General features: G+C 45.1%; 2 protein-coding genes across 2 annotated transcripts in view; both read left to right on the top strand.

Moving 5' to 3' along the window:
- IFT46 (intraflagellar transport 46) overlaps positions 1 to 4,463 on the top strand; it is a 4,980-nt gene extending 517 nt beyond the window's left edge. Inside the window, exons 2-10 of the mRNA XM_010723810.3 lie at positions 4 to 114; positions 575 to 649; positions 760 to 853; positions 1,302 to 1,430; positions 1,839 to 1,960; positions 2,542 to 2,608; positions 2,869 to 2,929; positions 3,507 to 3,592; positions 4,028 to 4,463. Coding sequence (XP_010722112.1) covers positions 4 to 114; positions 575 to 649; positions 760 to 853; positions 1,302 to 1,430; positions 1,839 to 1,960; positions 2,542 to 2,608; positions 2,869 to 2,929; positions 3,507 to 3,592; positions 4,028 to 4,123 — 841 coding nt within the window. The 3' untranslated portion in view covers positions 4,124 to 4,463. The remainder of the gene's footprint in view (positions 1 to 3; positions 115 to 574; positions 650 to 759; positions 854 to 1,301; positions 1,431 to 1,838; positions 1,961 to 2,541; positions 2,609 to 2,868; positions 2,930 to 3,506; positions 3,593 to 4,027) is intronic.
- Positions 4,464 to 8,522: 4,059 nt separating this feature from the next.
- Positions 8,523 to 18,353, top strand: LOC104914367 (NF-kappa-B inhibitor zeta-like). The gene is made up of 12 exons (XM_010723754.3): positions 8,523 to 8,995; positions 11,068 to 11,192; positions 11,534 to 11,582; positions 11,801 to 11,844; positions 11,983 to 12,641; positions 13,836 to 13,941; positions 14,215 to 14,361; positions 14,554 to 14,614; positions 14,802 to 14,968; positions 15,051 to 15,161; positions 16,038 to 16,146; positions 16,433 to 18,353. The coding sequence occupies exons 1-12, from the start codon at positions 8,755 to 8,757 to the stop codon at positions 16,441 to 16,443; spliced, it is 1,830 nt and encodes a 609-aa protein (XP_010722056.1). The 5' UTR covers positions 8,523 to 8,754; the 3' UTR covers positions 16,444 to 18,353.
- Positions 18,354 to 18,712: the final 359 nt, after the last annotated feature.

Genomic DNA, 18,712 nt, shown 5'->3' on the forward strand with positions numbered 1-18,712 from the left:
ACCCTCCGCCGCCAGCGAGGACGACGATGACGACGACGATGACGACGATGATGAGGATTCCTCCGAGAGCGACTCAGAGGACGATTCGGAGGAACGCGGGGCTCCGCTGGAGGGGTGAGCAGCGGGGGGAGCCGGGAGCCCGTGGCTAAAAAGGGCTCAGCGTCATTGTGCGCGCAGGGAAGCCTCTTTCAGAGAGCCGTCCTGCTTCTGCTTCCCTCGCGGCTTTGGGGCACAGCTGGATCGGTGTTCGTGCCTTTGTTCTTGAGCAAAAACTAATACGAAGTAATCACAGAATCGCAGAAACACCAAGGTTGGAAAAAACCTACAAGATCATCCAGCCCAACCATCCACCCATCACCAATAGTTCTCACTAAACCATGTCCCTCAACACAAAATCTAAACATTCCTTGAACGCCTCCGGGGTTGGAGACTCCACCACCTCCCTGGGCAGCCCATTCCAGTGCCTGACCACTCTTATAGAGAAGTAGTATTTTCTAATGACCAGCCTAAATCTTCCCTGGTGCAGCTTGAAGCTGTATAATGTCTGCATGAATTTTTCTCTTCCTCTCTTCAGTGACTACAACCTAGCAGATTATGACTACCTGCCAGTATCTGCTGAAATTAAAGAACTGTTTGAATACATAAGGAGGTGAGTTGAAGGTGTTTTTGCCTGCCTTAGGCTCTCCTGTGTCTCAAGGGTAAGTCTGGCAGGAAATGTCAGTCGCCCACTGTGTAATAACATTGTTTTTCTCACTCCAGGTACACTCCGAAAACAATAGAGATTGAGCACAAACTGCAGCCTTTTATTCCAGACTTCATTCCTGCTGTTGGAGACATTGATGCCTTCCTAAAGGTACAGTATTTTCGGATATCCCCATACCTACTGCCACACAGGCTGAAACAGCAGATGGCTTTGGTACGAGCCTGGCAGGCAGGCTGTACAACCAAGACTTCAGCCGCAATGTCCAGGTGGCAGTGAGGTGCCCTGTGTTGTAGAAGATCCTGTTGTAGACACCTAGGAGATCACACGTAGCAATGCTGTGACCTGTCTGGTCACTTTGGTAACATCCCACATAGCACATACATAATTTGGTGCAAGGGTTGCCTATTTCTTTGTCCAACACCTTATGCGTTTCAGGTACTACTGTGCTAACAACTCATATTTTCTGCTCTTTCAAAGCAGCATGCTTACAAATTCCTTCTGAATTGAGTCTGAATTTCTAAAAGGGAGGCACTGTACGGAATAGTTCCAGCATCCCCTGCTACTCCCATTGAGGATTCCTTCTGTGTTTTACCTGCAGGTCCCACGCCCAGATGGCAAGCCTGATAACCTCGGTCTGCTGGTCTTAGATGAGCCATCAACGAAGCAGTCAGATCCCACAGTACTCTCTCTTTGGCTAACGGAGAATTCCAAACAGCACAACATTACAGTGAGTCATGGAGAGAGAGAGGCATTTACTGCACTCTGGCTAGAATGAAGACATTGCACTTTACTCTTTGTGGGACTATAGCAACACAACACAACTGATAACTTGGCTTTAAAAGCAGAACAATAACCCTTTTTGACCTATAGCTTTAAACTGAAGTGTATCTAAGCCCTGCCTCAGGAAAGTTTCAGAACAGACTTAAGATCTTTTGATTTCCTTTTGGTTAAGCTTTTTTTTTTTTATTATTCTCCCTACCTGGTTTTGTTTCCCACTTGCTGTTCTGTCTGAAGAAATCTCCTGAAATAAATACAACTACAAAAGAGAAACCACATGGTTCATCAGGAGTGAACACAGGGTATTAAAAAAAAAACCACCACAAAAGTGCTTCTAGGTTTATATTTTTGTTTCTAGCAGCAGATAAAAGTGAAAAGTGTGGAGAATGCAGAGAAGAACCCCAAAGTCATTGACAACTGGATTGAAAGTATCAGTGAACTACACCGCTGCAAACCTCCTGCCACTGTCCACTACAGCCGGTGAGCCATTATGTCAGCAGAACATCAGGTCAGGGGGTGGCAAAGTCCAGGAGCACTGAGCAGAATGATCAAAATGTCTCTGAGAGGGAGAAGATGTGCTGAGTTTCAGGGTAGTTGTACCGTGTATGTGTGCAGGATGCTGTTTCTCTCTTTGCACTTCTCTTTCTCTTCATGCCCCAAAACAATTCTAACAGTTCCCATATGCAACATCCAACTTCTTGCAATCAATACTCTTCAAAAAGAAAATCTGGACAAATCAGAGGAGTCAAGACTTATTCTTTACCACGTCCTGGATTGAGTCTCAGCAGTTGTGGCACACCCTTCTGCCCAGACTTCCAATTCACAGCAGCTCAGCCTCACTCCAAAGGAAGTGATGGTTCTAGAACGTTTCTTTAGGCATAGTGCTAAGCACAGATTTAAAACTTAGTTCTGCTTTAATGAATAAAATGATACTTTGCAGACATACAGATCTCTCTCAGTGGTTAAAATGGTCTGTCTCATTCACAGCAGTTGCAGTAGGGAGCCATTTCAGCTTCTTGCCTGCGATCCTAAGGTTTCTCTTTTTCTTTCTTCCTTTACAGGCCCATGCCTGACATAGAAACCCTCATGCAGGAGTGGTCACCGGAATTTGAGGAGCTTTTGGGAAAGGTATGGCATCCAAGTGTCAGGCAGTTAGTTCAGGGCACAGCATTAAAAATGATCCCACTTGAAATCTGGATTTCTCTTCCTCTTTGCTCAGTTCAGATTTGTTCTTCACTTATCATTTCCTTCTGACCAGACAATGGGAGCAGCCTAAAGTCTGAATGCCTGGCTGCTGCCCAGGTAGCCCCTGTTCTCAGCTCAAGATTAGTGCATGCTCTCAGGCCTTTGCTATACAAGAGGAAAACTGACAACTCCTTCTTTTCCAGGTGGGCCTCCCAACTGCAGAAATGAATTGTGACCTGGCTGAATACGTTGACATGATATGTGGTAAGCAGGGAAGATCTCTCTCTTACCCTCAGATTATCTGATTGTCCCTAGCACGGAAACCAACAACGAAAGGAAATGTTCAGCTTTGAGAGACACTGAGGTTTCTCAGGCTGGTCCAAAGAATTTTGACTGTTAGCTTCTTGCTATTCATCTTCATGGGCTTGGGTTCTGTCTGCTCTGCTCAGCAGGCTGATGATAGTGAGCAGTCAACTTTTTAAGAGCTTAGGTAGGAAAAAACAAAAAACTCAGTCCTCGTAGGTACACTTGGTCCTTTTGGATATTCAGGACAGTCCAGCTCTAGTCTTGCATACCATTCACTGCTGAAGACACAAGTGTACTGCTGGCCTGTCACTGTTACTAAAAAGGAGACTTTCAGATGCAGATTCAGGCCTAAGTAGTCAAGACCATTTTCTGTTGTCTTCAGTAGGAAGTGGACTCTTGTGGCAAAGACGCATGCAGTCATTATGAGCAAAGGGCCAAGTAATTGGAGGCAGTGAGAAGTTCAGGGCTGACCTACAACACTCCATGCAGAGCAGAGCAGTCCTGTACACTTCTGTTGTTTTGGTTTTTTTTGTAGCCATTCTGGACATCCCTGTGTACAAGAGTTGGATCCAGCCTCTGCACGTCCTTTTCTCACTCTACTCAGAGTTCAAGAACTCCCAGGTAAGCAACCCCAGACAGGTCACTCAGCTGGAAGCATTACAAAGGACATTCTGTCCTTAAATTTGGCTTGCTGTACTCTCTGTGTTTGTGAAGAGCTAGTAAACAGTAAAGTATCATAAAAAGTGTCCACAGAACATTTTCTAAGGTTCTAATTTCCCTAGTATCTTGAAAGCCCAGGATTGATGTTGCAATATTACACAAGGAGCCTCTGACTTACTGTAAGCCTGGCATTGTTTAGCAAACCAGCATGAGTCCAGATGCTTTTTCCCACTAAAGTCATGGTGACTGTGCTGAGCACAGACAGAACATGGACAAAGGGAGTTTTGCTGCTAAGCACACAGCTCATATGGTGCTGAAGTGGCTTGGATTTACAGGTACACATGTACTCTAATCAATGGGTCTGATCTTTGCACTAATGCATTCTTTCTCCTGCAGCATTTCAAGCCTCTGGCAGAAGGGAAGAAGGCCAGGAGCCCTCCATCCAACACACTTCCACAGTCAGCAGAAGCAGAAGTATTAAGCTTTACTTGAAGCTTCACTTTAAAACCTCATCTCTCAGATCGACGTCTGCTGCTGGACATAGATATTCGACCAAAGCAACCTGTGAAGCAACACAGCATTTCAAAAGCCTCCCTTAGATAGATACTGATGAGTTATTCTCCATTTGTAAGCAGAGTTGTACTTTTCACATTTATAGCAGACGCTGCCTAATAGCTACATTTTGACTCATCCCCAGGGAATAAAGCATTAAACTCACTTTTCCAAATGACAGACTCCATGTGGCACAGATGCTGCAGAGCAGAAGCTCACAGAGTGTATGCTACAGCATGTAGGAATAAATTCCATGCTCTGACACAAAACTCTCATCTGCCCAGCGTGTTCCAAGGTCTGATGTGCTCTGGGGGTTTTAGGTCTCCTCTGCCCTTTGTTACAGAGCCCCTTTTTCTATTCTCTACACCCTTTGCTGCTGCAAACAGCATCACTGCTTTCCATCCCTTGTACAGAAAGAGTTGGTGAAAGCCAGTTAGAGTGCTCATCTGTACTTAGGGAAAACATAGAGGGGACCACAATAAACAGCATCTCTAAGGAAAGATGGAAAGCGTTTAGAATTCACAATAGATGAAAATAGACCTTGCCTATTTCTTATGTTCTATTTCTGCCACCTAAAGGCAGAAAAGAGCAGGAATGGTTATCAAAAGAAAATAATCACTAAGTGAAAACACACCCATCTTTCATCTAAAGATTTCAGAGCCTTACAAGAGCAGGACATCAGTTACTAGAGCAAGGATTTCAGGGAGATCCGAATGACTGCTATTGCAAAGACAAATTCATTTTGTTTTGCAACACAGTTCTGTCCTGCAGCAAGAGGTGAGGTGAGTTCATGCTTCGTCGTCATCACCATGACTAAGGGCTGTTCGGGTTCACTTGCACGGCACCGACCTCTTTCATTATAAGTTTGTTTCTTTCTGAAGCATCGTATGCCAGCCATCGTCAGCAGAGATCCGAGATGCAATTACCCAGTGGCTTGTCTCGGCACAGCAAATTAGGTATTCCTGTTTACTCTGAAAATGTGAGACAGACTGGGTAGCAACGTCATAAAGGCCGTTTCAGCGCCTGCGTGGATGAAGCTTTTACAAGAACGACATCTGAAGTGCAGCATGACTTCAGTTTTTCACTAAGAGCACCTCTGCACCAGAGCACAGTTCCCATGAGAGATACTCAACAGAAGAAACCCTGCACACGTTCTGCACTGGTTCTGAATATGAGTACTTTTTAAATCACTGGGCATTTGTTAAGCTCAAGGCCTACCTACAAAGTAAACTGTTCACTTTTAAAGAGACTTATAGACGAAGGCTGTGTTTTATTTACATTCTAATCAAGCACGTGAAAGCACATACAGGGAAAAGAGCCATGCTTGCTTTCTACAGCAGTGCAAATTTATCCCACCATCTCTTGATTCCTACATATTTAAAATAGTATTAATAGAGGAAATCTTTGCAACAAAGGATTTCTCAGGCAAGTTAACAGTTGGCAAAACAGCAGCATCGAAAGGGAAAGACAGACAAAAACCTAACCCAGCAAATGCTGTTAAAGTGGGTGTGTGCACTAATGAGACATGTAGCAACAAGGGATGAAGGAAGCTACAGAGCATTCATCCTGCATCCAAAGGTATAAAAGGAGCTGCACCCACTGGCAGCATAACCTGAAAGTTTACATGGAAAGAAGTTGGCAGAGCTGCCCATCGTAAATCAATCAATTTAAGTACAGTTATTCACTTGGAACTTCCCAATGGCGATGGCCATTTATCTAAGAACATGACATACGTACATTTAGAAAGGGAAAAAATCCCCATGGCAAAGATCCAGCATGCTATTTTTTGTCATGAGGAGGGGAAGCAAGACAAGAAGTGCAAACCAGTCCTTCCTAAAGAGCAGGGCTGCTCTAAGTACGGCCAACCAAAGCTGTGTTTTGACCTCATCTCCTTCCCCACGTGGCCACTGCTCATACTTACGTCCTCCTCCTCATTCCATGCTACCTCACTGCTAGACATTTCCCCCTTTCTTAACTGAACGGTACAGAATAGGTTACATCCATCACTCCAACTATGGAAGATGATGAAAACCAAATATGCCCCAGCTAGAAAATATTTTTTCCAACGCAGGTTTTACTGGGCTGTAAGCTGAACAGTTCTGCCTGCAGCCGTGAGAATCAAGAGGTACCAACTGAAGAAGTACTGACAGATCCTAGAAAGCCTTATTTACAATTTCTCTGCTTGCTGTGCATGCTGAAACTTGCCTTGCCATGGTGTTTGCAGGAGAACATGACCAGTGGCATTCTCAGTGAGTCCAAATTCAAAATCATGAGTGAGACAGGACAGCAGTGCGGCTGTGAATGGACAGCTGGTCTCCAGTTTGGGCTGATTTTAGTAATGTTTGTAGAATAATACTCATAAGAGGTATATGAATTTGCAATGCTGAAGTGTTTGCATAAAATATCAGGTACCTGTTGAATTTGGAAGCAAAAGAACCACAAGATTCCCAGTTAAATTCAAAGCCTTGGAGACAGTTTCTTGCAGGGTCCACATTCCAAGATTTCTGTTGCTCGTTATGCAAAACTGCTTCTCTTTTCCCGGCTACAGGAATATGTTTTGGTCCTTTCTGTGTCATAAAACCAGGCTAATTCCTGTCTTCACTGTGGATGCAATAGCATGTTATAAATAAGCATGAAAACTGTCCAATACACGGATCGGAGTACGGAAGAGAATAGGAAGATGAGAAATCTCCAGTATGATTTACAACCCAATAAACGCAATGATTCATTGCAGCAACTTCCTGTTTGCAGTCAGCCAAATTTTCCCACCTATACAAGCGTTGATCAGTTCTCTAGTGATGCTTCATCCCTCTGATGAGGGCACTGATGTTCACACAAGAACATACTGCTTCTTGTCAGTAAGGAAGGCAGGAGCAGATCCTAGCTCCAGCTTGTCCTAGGCTCACGCAACCTACAAGGCAAACTGGGTGAGACAGAAGGGAAATACTTACTGAGGCGGAGCAGAATATGTCCTTAGTTAAGAATAATTGTTACTTTTTGTGGCTGTCTCATTGTTAGAGAGATAAATAATCTTCTAACCCCTGAAATATCCTTTTACAGATCACTTCCCTGGGGCAAACTGGTTACAGTCCACTAAGGGACTGGAGCAATGGCCCATTATGTGTCCTTAAGCTCCAAACAACACCTACAGGAACCTAAGGATTTCACAGCAAGAGATCTGCTTTGCTCTGTTAGCTGAGACCATGGGCCAAGCAAAGAAATGGGGCTGTCAGCCATGCCTCCCCCCTGTGCAATCGTGTTTTATGATGCAGCAACGCCACCATCTTGGTACCTGACTCCATGCTCATTTTACAAACACCAGATCTGGTTTTGAGCACTGCCTGAATAATTCTGCCAATATTCCTAAGTCTGGTGTTGCAACAGCACAGAGGAAATGGGACACAGGGGTTGTGCAAGTCTGTAGAGAGCAGCCAGTACCCAATTTAAACGAAAGCTGCTTGTAACACAGCTCTCATAACTTGGTGCAGAAAGTCTGTCTGCTTCCTGATCAGGCACATACAGGGTGGTTCTGCTTAGGAGTAAAGCTGGAGTGCTCCCCAAGACACAGCTAAGGGAGCTGCTGCCTCGGACGAGGTCTGCAGCCTCCCAGACAAACTACCTGAGGGAAGTACCTGTTTCAACTGAGGCGTCACTGCCCTCAAGTAGGTGTGTGAACTGCAAGGGATTTCCCAGGGACACGAGAGCAGAGTTTAAACCTTGCACTGAGGTCTCCTTGTGACCTCAGGAAATGGACTTCCTGCAAGAAGAGGATCTGTCCAAGTAGATTCTTAACGTGAGTTCCAGTAGTTGTGCCCATCACATACTTAAGCATCCCTCCTTGCCAAAAATGCAACAGGCAAATCCTCGCAGACAGAAGCACCAAAATCCTTAATGGGGCATATTCTGTGATTCTGTGATGCAGCACTTCTCTCTCTTCATAGACTCAAAGCTCGCAGAGGGTGGGGGGGGGTGTTTCCTTAGCTGGATTTTTGTGCTTAAGGGAAGATTATTTTGGCTTCTGTAAGTTCCTCTTTTGCAGATTTGGAAAAACTGCTTTGTTTCTTGTTTTTGACAAAGGAACTGACAAAACACTGGATCCAGTGCTCACTTGCACTGTCCAATCTATTAGTCCATTCAGAGGTCTCTTTCCCTCCCCATGCTATTTGCATTAAATCAAATAGATTCTCATGGTTTCTACCTAAGGAAAAGCTCTTTTCTACTTGTGCTCAGACTCTTCTTGGGAAAAGCCATTTCTTCATCAGCTGCTGCTGCAGATCGTTGGGAAAGAGGGTGGGACCTTCATGCTGACGTCCTTTGGGCCGTGCCTGGCTATAAAGAGCGAGGCAGTGCTGCAGCCAAGAAACTCTGCCAGGCAGTTTGCAGGGACTGCCTTTATTCTGCAGCCACTACAATTCGCTTTGAGGAACAGAAGAGGGAGTTGGGCCTAACGATGGAGAATTAAATACAACTGTCATGTTCTTGATGTGAAACTGGATACTTCTTTCTTTTGCAGCTCAGCAAGGTTTTATTCCCACCCTTCCTTTCTCATCTCTCTTCTCACACCAGAAGTAATGCTGCAAACAGTCTGCACGAGCCCTGAACTACTGGTCAACCAAAACATCACTGAAAATGAGAACTGTGGCTACAGTCCAGGCCAGGGATCTCCGCAGCCTGGGGAAACTGCCAGCCCCAAAAGGCATTTTCAACAAAGCCCATCACTGCCAGACTCTGGATTAACTGAACTCAATGTCGCAAGCCCTGAGATCTACCCAGCTCCTCCACATAAACCTCCAGCGATGTCTGCTCCCACTGGTAAGATCAAACCTTTATTGACATTTTCTGTTTTATGCTGCTTTTGCGAAGTGAAGAGGTTCATACACTGACTTGTGACTCCGTTTGTGCCAGCAGCGTTCAGCTTCTGTGGCAGCATCGTCAAACAAAGGCTCATGGCGTGCTGCTGCTCACACCTTGTTGTTATTTGGCTGTGCTCTGCCATGCTGAAGTCAGAAATTGTTCTTCTTGCTGAAGGGCAGCTCAGTACTCCATTATTTCTGCCTATCTCCAACGTTCTGCTGCTCATTCACAATCTGAATTGCAAGTTTGGTTCTGAATTTAATGGCAATGTAATATAGATACAACCTTTGAGTTGTTAATCTTACAAAATCAGGTGAAAGTGCTTGGTCAATTGTTGCTGTGCTTTTCACTTTCAAGGATACAACCATGCATGTAATGTAACCCACTATCAGGCATTTTTACTGAGGAATAGCTTGAAAGATAATAACACGCCTGCAATTGTGTTTTTTCATATTGCTTTTCACAGAGTCCTTTGAAACAGAATCATAGAACCACAGAACAGCTCCCGTTGGAGGGGAGCTCAAAGCCCACCCAGTGCCACCCCCAGCCATGGGCAGGGCTGCCCCCCACCAGCTCAGGCTGCCCAGGGCCCCATCCCACCTGGCCTCGAGTGCCTGCAGGGATGGGGCACCACAGCTCTCTGGGCAGCAGTGCCAGCGCCTCACCGCCCTCTGACAACAGGATTGCTTCCTCACAGCTAACCCACATCTCCACTCTTTTAACTTAAAGCCATTTCTCCTTGTCCTACAGTCACTATCAGGCCGTAAAAAGTTGGTCCTTTTCCTCCTTGGAAGCTCCCTTCAGGTACAAGAAGGAAATACCCTACAAAGACTAAATCATTCTTCTTCAAAACATCAGCCTAACATAGGAATCAGTCCCACTTCTAGAGCAGTCTGAGCAATAACCTACACTTTAGAAGTCCCAGCACTCAGTGACAGGCTGGGCAGGCACAAACAGCACAGCCCTCAGCACCAAGCATTCACTGCATCCTCAGTGCTGGGGACAAAGGGGTGTCAGCTTTCATTGCCTGGAACGGGGCACAGAAACAGCATCACACAACTAGAAACCTCCTCTCGTGCAGCTGCACTCCTGTCAGCACTGCTGCTTTGGGCAGCTGCACCATGCACACCTGCTGGGCTGTGCTGCAGCCTCATGCTGACCCCAGCATGTGTCCTTCAGTCTGCTCATGTCGTGTGTTAGCTAGTGGGATGCTGCTGAGCCAATGCAATCAAACTGTCATTTCACAATGATGATAGCTGTTACTGACTGTGTGCTATGGGAAGGTTGATCATCTTGAAGGGGAGAGGGGTCAGGGACGTGGTGTTATATAAAAGGTGTTTCAAAAGCAATGCATTTAAACTCCTAATCTGGGCAAGTCTTTCAAGTTTGGGGATTCAAGTCTAAGATGCAAGAAGAACTAGCAAACAATTACAGAGCAGCTTGTTTTGATGATGGCAAACTTGTTTGGACAATTACGTATGTTCTCAAGTAACTATTTCATTTCAATACAGAAAACCCTTGCTTCCCTTTGCATCACACTGCACTGACCTCTCACAGAATCACAGAATCACTCAGGTTGGAAAAGACCTTAAAGATCATCGAGTCCAACCACGACCTAACCATACGACCCTAACTCTAACAACCCTCCCCTAAATCATGTTTCTCTATACACCAAGAGCCACTGCAGAAAGACTTTGGACATGGCATCACTATCTCAATTCCAAAACAATTCTATTCCTTATATTTTTTAACCAATGTCAATAAAATAAACTGCGGGACAGGAAACTGCACCAAAATATTTACTGCAGCTCACTGGAGCAGCCCAAGAAGCGATGTGTTACAGTAATTGGTGAGCAGGAAGCGTCTTAATAAAAGGCCAGAGCTAAGGAAGACGTGGGGTGGTGTGGAAATTTCCCACAAGTGATGATGAACACCAGAATCACAGCTCGCAGGGTGACCTCATCCTCCCGCTGCCCTCTAACAGCTCAGAGAATTCTGTTCCTTTAAGCATCGTGTGGTGACTTTTCCAGACTCGGCCCTGAGCTCGGATCCCCCTCCTCGGAGGCGTTACATGGGTGTGAGGGTGAAGATGCCGGTGCGGGAGCTGCTGAGGAAGGTCCGGCTTTCCAGGGGGCTGCAGCCAGCTGCCAGCCAGGTAAGGGCTGCAGGAGGGCGGCCCTCAGAGTGGGGCAGCAAGAAGCCATCCGTGATCTGAATAATGCCCTGCAATCCATCCGAAGATGGCCTAAAGAAACAACTTTGCCCTTTGGCTCTAACAGCCCAGGCTTCCAAAAAGGCTGTGCCCTTGTCCTCGTGTGGCTGCTGCAAATTGCCTGCTCGTGGAAATTCATTCGTGTGCAGTCCCTGCTGTGCAAAGTACACAGTGCAAAATACAATTCTCTTAGCTTAGGTCACACAGTTTGCCATTGTTTCACTTTCTAACATGCAAGCATCTTAAATGTAGCTTTGTTTTTATTATTATTTTTGTCTCCTCAGGAAGCCTCATTAGTGAAGACGGCAAGCAAAGGATCCTCAGGAAAAACAGGTCGGGAGGCTTCTCTCAGTGACACCACCTCCTTTGCACATAGGGACATCAGTGTTGAGTACCAAGGAGCCCCACGCCATCCCTAGGGCCCCTCCAATGGCAGGAGCAGGGCGGCCATGCACCTTCCCCGTGGATGAGTTATCTGGGACAGAACACTTCTGTGTTGGCCCCCCTGCCCCAAACTCAAGATGGCTTTTTTCTTCCTTTCTTTTCAACAGAAAAGAGAAGAGTTCACCCTTATACAGAGAAGCAGCTTAGACAGGTATGCATAACACCTTCAGCGCCGCGCTGCCAGCCTCCCCAGGCGCATTTCACATATATCACCCAGCAAGAACAGGACACTTCATGTCTGATTTCCCTCCCCCATCTTCCACCCTCCCCACTTTTGTTGCTGTTTCAGAGCAAGCAGAGCATCGGGCAAACGCTAAAAGGCTTAGAGGACCTGGATATCCTGGTGGAGGTGCTGCAGGAAGACCTGAACAAAAGCCAGCTGAAGAAGGAATCTCTGCGTGCTGCACCCGATGGCTTTTGGCAGGGCTTCCCTGCAGAGCTGCAGGCCCCTTGGTGGGGAGCTGGAGGAAGCAAGCAGGCAGCTGCCAGCGTGCAGGAAAGGTGCCAAAGCTTCACCAAGCTGCGTTCTCATTGTTGCTTTACAGACTGCAGCTCGGCATTGCAGGAGGAGGTAGAGAGCTCCTTTTGTGATGGTCAGAAAGACGTGCACGAGCCTGATTCACCAGGAACGTTCTCAAGGACAAGGGAGAAAGAGAGCAGCTGGTGGATGCAGGGCGTGGGTAGCAGCACCCAGAAGGACTGCTGGGCACAGCCTGCACAGAGCACATCTCCCTGCTTCGATCCACCAGGCGCCCATCCAGAGCCATTTGTGGAGGCTGACAGCGACTCTCTGGGTTCCAGGGGATGCTCGAGGCAGACCTCGATTGCTTTCACACAGCAGGATCTCTCCGCCATCTCTTTCTTCCAGTTCCAGCTACACAGGGAGGAAAGCTTGCTGAGGAATATTCCGGCAGACAAACTGCTTGCACCTGATGAAAATGGCAACAGGTCTCCAGCTTTTTTTCCTATAGAAATACATTGATTTCTATTTCCTGGCGCTGTAACTTCAACTGCTAGTTCAGGGCATGCCTGTGGCAAAGGTCTTCTAGCTCCATGGCATGTTCAGATGTGCTCCAGAACCCCCAGTTTTAGACCAAATCAACATTCCATTAGTAAAATTAGAAATACTTCATGTCTGTGGTGGTACTGTAGACTACAATTGCCATAGGACAAATTCAGTGGGAACAATATTCAAGACTAAATTGTAAATGTAAGCTCACAAGAAAATGAAATCAAGCAAAGCTAGTCATTGCTACAGAAGAAGATTTGCAAAAGAGATCTTTTCCATGCTGCACTCTAAGGAAAATTACTTTTGGGTTCTGTGCAGTTCAGCTAGCTTGAAAACATTGGGATCAAACTCTCACATGTGAATAAAACTAATTACAGTTAAGAAATTAAGACAGTTTGACTGTATTTAAGTAAATGTCAGGAGCTAACAATTGCAGCAAACACACATTTACAAAGCACATAAGCTCCAGATGACAAGGTCAGAAGAACATACAAAGGCAAGACCACACACCAAATACACCATCCCTGAGGCACAGTTATCGTGCTCTGGGATAAGAGAAAGAAAAAATAAAGGGAAAAATACCACCAATGCCTGTGTCAGTATTTCCTCCAGGCAGAAAGAAAGGCTCACCCAAATTAACAAGAATTCCAGTATGAGATTCAGGAGAAACACTATTTTGAGCAGCTCGCTGAGACTGGAGTTATACCTTGGTACTCGGTCCTACATAGGACTGAATTACGGTTTGGAAATACTTCTTTTAAGTGCAGGAAAGAGGCTTCCCTTCTTTGGGTTTTCCTCTGCTTTTTCTGTGTACTAAAGGGGAAAAAAAAAAAAGGGAGGAAATCAGGTCTGGTTGGTGGCTAGAAGGAAGGGTGCAGCAGCTCCTGGATAGGAGAGGAATGGGGTAATGGTGAGAAGGGAGGACCAAGAAATCCTGGCAGACAATAAATTCAAACAAAGCTGAAAATCAGCAACTCCTTTATTAACACAGACTAAATAAATTAAATGCTTAAATATCTCAAGTTTTTGGTGTTTGTGACCCCCTAACATTTCAAGCTTTGAAATCTCCGTTACTTTTGAGTAATTTAGCCATTATTTTATCTTCTACTTGTTTAAAACATCTTCTGTTCCAGGCTGCTGCACAAGGCTGTTGCTCAGGGAAGAAGAGCTCTGACTTACGCGCTGGCACGGAGATTTGCATCCCTAAATAAAATTGACGAGAAGGATGCAGAGAAACGGGTAGGATGCTGACTTGCCAAGAGTCATTTCCTATGGCACGCAGATGCCTTTCAAACCCTGATAAACACCTTCCTTTTGGGAAGGAGTGGCTGCTATCCTCGAGTAAAGAGGAAAACAGAAGGATGGAGGCAGTGCTCCGAGCTGAGCAAGTCATAGCATAGCTGGGCAGGGAGCCCAGCATCCCCACTCCCCATCTCGTTCTCTAACGAGCACTGTGAAATGTAGGATTGGCTTTAAAGCAACAATGAGTTTCTCTCGTTCTTCTCTCCCCAGACAGCACTACATCTCGCTGCAGAAAAGAACCAGCACCTGATGGTCAGTGACCTTATATCCCTGGGGGCAAACGTCAACGAGCAGGACGGGCGGGGGAAAACCCCACTCCACCTGTGTGCAGAGAACGGGTACCTGCGGGTCTTGGAGGTGCGTTGATCATTGCTGCTGTGCAACGGATGTGCAAAGATAGAGCAAAAGTCAGATGCGTGCTCTTCTGTTCAAAATAGACAAGGGTTTTATGAAACCTGCAAGTTACCTTTGGTCTGATGTGGTTAACGTGAGATAGAATTAGGGCATCTGGGCCTTAGATTTATCGTCTCAAGATCTTCTTGATTTCAGGTTTTGAAAAACTGCAAAGACAGCGGTGTGTGTGTGGCAGTGAACCTGACGGACCATTGCGGTAAGAGGAAACGCTTCACCATTTGGATGCTTTGTGTCAGAAGCCTCAAACAACAGATTTTACCCGGGCCAAAGGATGATCAATTTGGCATTCGAACAGTCTGCCCTCGTGGGGGCTGTCAGCGCGGTGTGGGGTGGCTCCTGCAGTGCAGATGGATGTGTCTGACTGCTCCATGGTTTCTGTTCAGGTTTAACACCACTGCACTGTGCTGCTCTTGCTCACACCATCTTAGCCATGGAATCTCAAAAAACCGACAGTGGCAGTGACATGGGGAGGTTCCTCAAACTACGCAAGGACCAAATTCTCGAGGGAATTAGCTGCTTGTTGCACATGGGAGGAAAACCGGAGCTGCAGGTGAGAATCAGCAGCAGGCTGTTTACTGCGACCTTACGTTTTCCTGTTTGATTGCAATCACAGGTCTCACTGCAATTTGCAGGTACTACATTCGTGTCAAACTACTGCTCCCTATTTAAAAATTGAGGAGAACACCGAGCTGATGTGTTTGCTCCAGACTCATAAGCCCAAGGAACGGGACATTCTTCAAGAGGTAACCGTACGGCACCTGTTACACAGGCTCTGACCTCACACCCAAGAACCCAGATCAACACAAGCCCTACGGTGAGCCCAGGAGATGCTCCCAGCCCTGCCCCAGATGGCACAGGGCAGAGAATCCCCTCTTCAGGGGAAAGGCTCCAAAGGATCTCTTACTGCAAACGTTGCCCCAAACACTGCCAGTGTCTCCTTACCTTCAGCAATTCCTTAAAAGACAAAGAGCTGAATTGTATCCTTTCCTCCAACCCTAAGCACACCCATTCTGCACCAAAAGCACGTGGAAGGTCCCAAAATATCCAGATGATCCCATGGGTACCCGTGGCTCTTGCTGTGTTTGGTACAGGACACAAGGCACCAGCACTGAGAAGTGAAAACTTTTGGGCTCCATTTCAAAATCCTGTTTAGCTGAAATAATGCAATACCCAGCACAGATTTCAGTATTCTTGTCCAATATTAAACAAATATTCAGTGTTTGAAAGTAACAACAGCCCTTCCACCTTTTTCAGTGTCTTCTGACTATCAGAGATGAGCTCTCACTTATGCATACAAATAGAAATTGGTAATGTAAGATTTGAACTAGGAAAATAGACTTAAAGCCACATTTCGGGTCCTTTAGGGAATCATAGAATCACCGAGGTTGGAAAAGACCTCTAAGATCATCCAGTCCATGCTCTGTAAGAGATAATTCACAACGGAAGCAATGAAAATAACTTCAGCTCAGCTCATCTCTGACTGAACTGATAACTCTGCCACCCCTTCCTTTTTTATGGCAAGGAGCAGAATCTAGGTTTGGAATGTCAAAACCAGAGCATGGTCTTAACACGGAGACTTCTGCTGGAAATTTACTGTTCTGCTTTCCTCATCCATACAGAGTAATGGTTTGCTGGAAGCTCCAGGGGTGCCATGTCCCTCACCACCAGATCACTTCTCTGAACTTCTGTCCGTTTCACCTTTGGACTTCGTTGACATCATTCTTAAAGGTATTTTCCATGAGAGAATGTTTTCTCCTAGTCAGAATCTCAGTAATATGAGAGCTGTAATGTAGTGTCAAGCTCTGGTTCATCCCCTGCACTGCTGTATAACCATAATTCATGAGCTTCACGGGAACTGATGGAAAAGATGCCCAGTGATTTACAACAGACTTTGGATTAAGTCCAGAGTTCCGCACAGAATCTCTTTAGCTTGAAAATAGGGCAGTGTGTATTTGGCATGAGAAAGAGTCACATGTAAACTGAACTGAGTATGTGTTCATTTATTACCTTCCAGGGAAATGCTGATACGGCTCGTTATCTGCATCTCGTGGTACGTGTGCTGCAGCTGTTGCTGAAGAATAGGCCAAGAACAGACAGTAAAAGTCTTCAAAAGTATTATAGCTTGAACTGACTGTTGAAAATATCTCCTCAGTACCCAGCATTAAAGAGTAAACTGTTCAGGGCAAATCCTCAGACACTCAGTGTTAGATGCTCCAGTCAATGAATTGGTCTTCATTTTCTCATGAAGCTGAGCACTAGCACTGCTTTTTGGAGGTCCTTTGGAACTGTAGATGTTCTACTTTCCCAATGTCTGACTTTTTTTTATGCAGCTACCATTGGTTAAGAGGAAAACCTTATATTTTAGCCCTTAGGGGCCTAGTCCTGATGGTACCAATGTAAGGTCAGTCTCTGCAGTCTGAATTCAATGGCACTGGAAGAAGACAGCAAACAACAAAATCCCCCCCCCTCCAAAAAAGGAAAGACCAAAAACCAAAGCACAACACACAGCTATGCTGTTACTGAGCAGATTTTTTCAACAAAAGTCGAGCCGATTATCTATGCAATCAGAATTTGCCACCAGTAATGGACTTTAGGTGAAGTCTGGGATGTAAAACATTTATTTGTGGTGATCTAACAGAGGAATGCAACTTTATAAAATGTAGGTCTGTAAGAACACTTCACAACAAGAAGTTGTTGGACCGAGCAGCTTTGCCTAAAAAATTTTCAACTGCCAGATATGGAAGTATTCAATGGGATTCCTAGAAATTAGGTAATTAGTATAAAGAAAATTCTCTTCCCAGATGTAATATCATTTAATTTTAACTTCTGATTGTGAATTAGCTGGTTTCTATGAAACTTCCCTGTTTGCTACGTATGGAGCAATCTACATTTACTTAGCTACAAAATGATTGATCCAGCAATCAACTCACAGATGTACCTCCCATTAAAGTAAATCGGGAGATTTTTCACGTGTAACATTGCAGGATCCAGCACTGAGTACTCAGCACGCTTGGGGAACTGATCTTTTAATGATCTCTTTGAATTTTCTTGTCAAAAGATTTCTTTTATTTCTTCTTGGGTATCCTTAAGTGTTAAGCTCCAAGAGCTACGTTGCACAACATGAAGCAAGTTTTACTGAAAAGTGACAGTGTTTAAGTTAACTGCAGTGGGATTTTGGTCCTCCTATCTTGTGTTTCTCATGTTCTGAACTGCTGATCAGGGTTGCATTCATCTATGTTCAGATTCTTGGGTCTGAATGAGACCTACATCAGGATTCTTATGTGTATCTTACAGTTTTGCGTTGCTATTCACATAATGGGTTGTAAAGCACTGAACATCCCCCTCCTCCCATAGATGTTCTGCATGCTTTAATCCTTTCTCCTTTTGGGTTTCACATGGAAATGCAAAGATTTTCCTCTTGTGCTTTGAGGTGAAGATCCCCTCTATTACCCCTCTGTTACCACTCATTCCTCCTTCATGTTGGCATTTTAACTCACATCTGAGCTCACAGCCCTTCCTCATGTGACGGGAATTAATGAGGATCTTCTAAGTGGTTCGGCTTTCATTGGTGGATTTAAGGATCAGATCCAACACTCAGTGAAATTGAAGACCCTTTATGTAAAGTAAAAACTAAGAGATGCTTCATCACAAACAAAATGAAGAATGAAATGAAACAGTGAACATAGAAGAGCATCAATAAGCATTTTAAGTGAAAAAATAATGATTATTTTTATGGGATATCTTTAAGAAGTGTAGAAATCTACTCTATAAGAATTCAACTTTAATCAAGGAGGACAGGAGCCTTAACCTATCATTTATTCAACATATGCTGAACTGAACTAGCCTATGAAATATATTCTATGAGTTATATTTTAATTGCATTACCATTAGTAGGTGTGCTTTACGTTGCTTCATTGTTCCTTCCTGTCAATAAATACATGATTTCATGCTGTATGAAGCTTTCTAATTTGTATCAACCGCTCTTGCTGTAACACACTCGTGCAGAAGTGGTGGAGAAATTGGAGGAGGTAAGAAGCTGATGAGTGTGTAAGGGTGGGCAGAAGGGCAAAGAGACCTGACAGCACCCAAAGGCTCTGCAAGCACTGCGTTTTCCCTACTGCCAGCAAAGCTGATGCTGCAGTGGTACAACAGACAGCTGCGCTCAAAGCTGGGCTGAAAGAGGAGAAATAATTATTATCAAGTGGAAGTTCTGGGGCTGAGGCTTTCCACCCAGTGTGTGCAATGGATGTCACGACTGGAGTGGGAAGTGTCAGTGATTCAGGGCCGTCTCAAA

This window comes from Meleagris gallopavo, chromosome 26 (genome assembly GCF_000146605.3).
Source record: "Meleagris gallopavo isolate NT-WF06-2002-E0010 breed Aviagen turkey brand Nicholas breeding stock chromosome 26, Turkey_5.1, whole genome shotgun sequence".
Taxonomy (NCBI): domain Eukaryota; kingdom Metazoa; phylum Chordata; class Aves; order Galliformes; family Phasianidae; genus Meleagris; species Meleagris gallopavo.

Excerpts from the sequence above, each read along its gene's own strand:
- LOC104914367 (XM_010723754.3), top strand. The coding sequence starts at position 8,755 with ATGCTGCAAACAGTCTGCACGAGCCCTGAACTACTGGTCAACCAAAAC. Across the intron at positions 11,583-11,800 it reads AGGATCCTCAGGAAAAACAG|AAAAGAGAAGAGTTCACCCT; the intron begins GTCGGGAGGCTT and ends TCTTTTCAACAG. Across the intron at positions 13,942-14,214 it reads AGAAGGATGCAGAGAAACGG|ACAGCACTACATCTCGCTGC; the intron begins GTAGGATGCTGA and ends TTCTCTCCCCAG.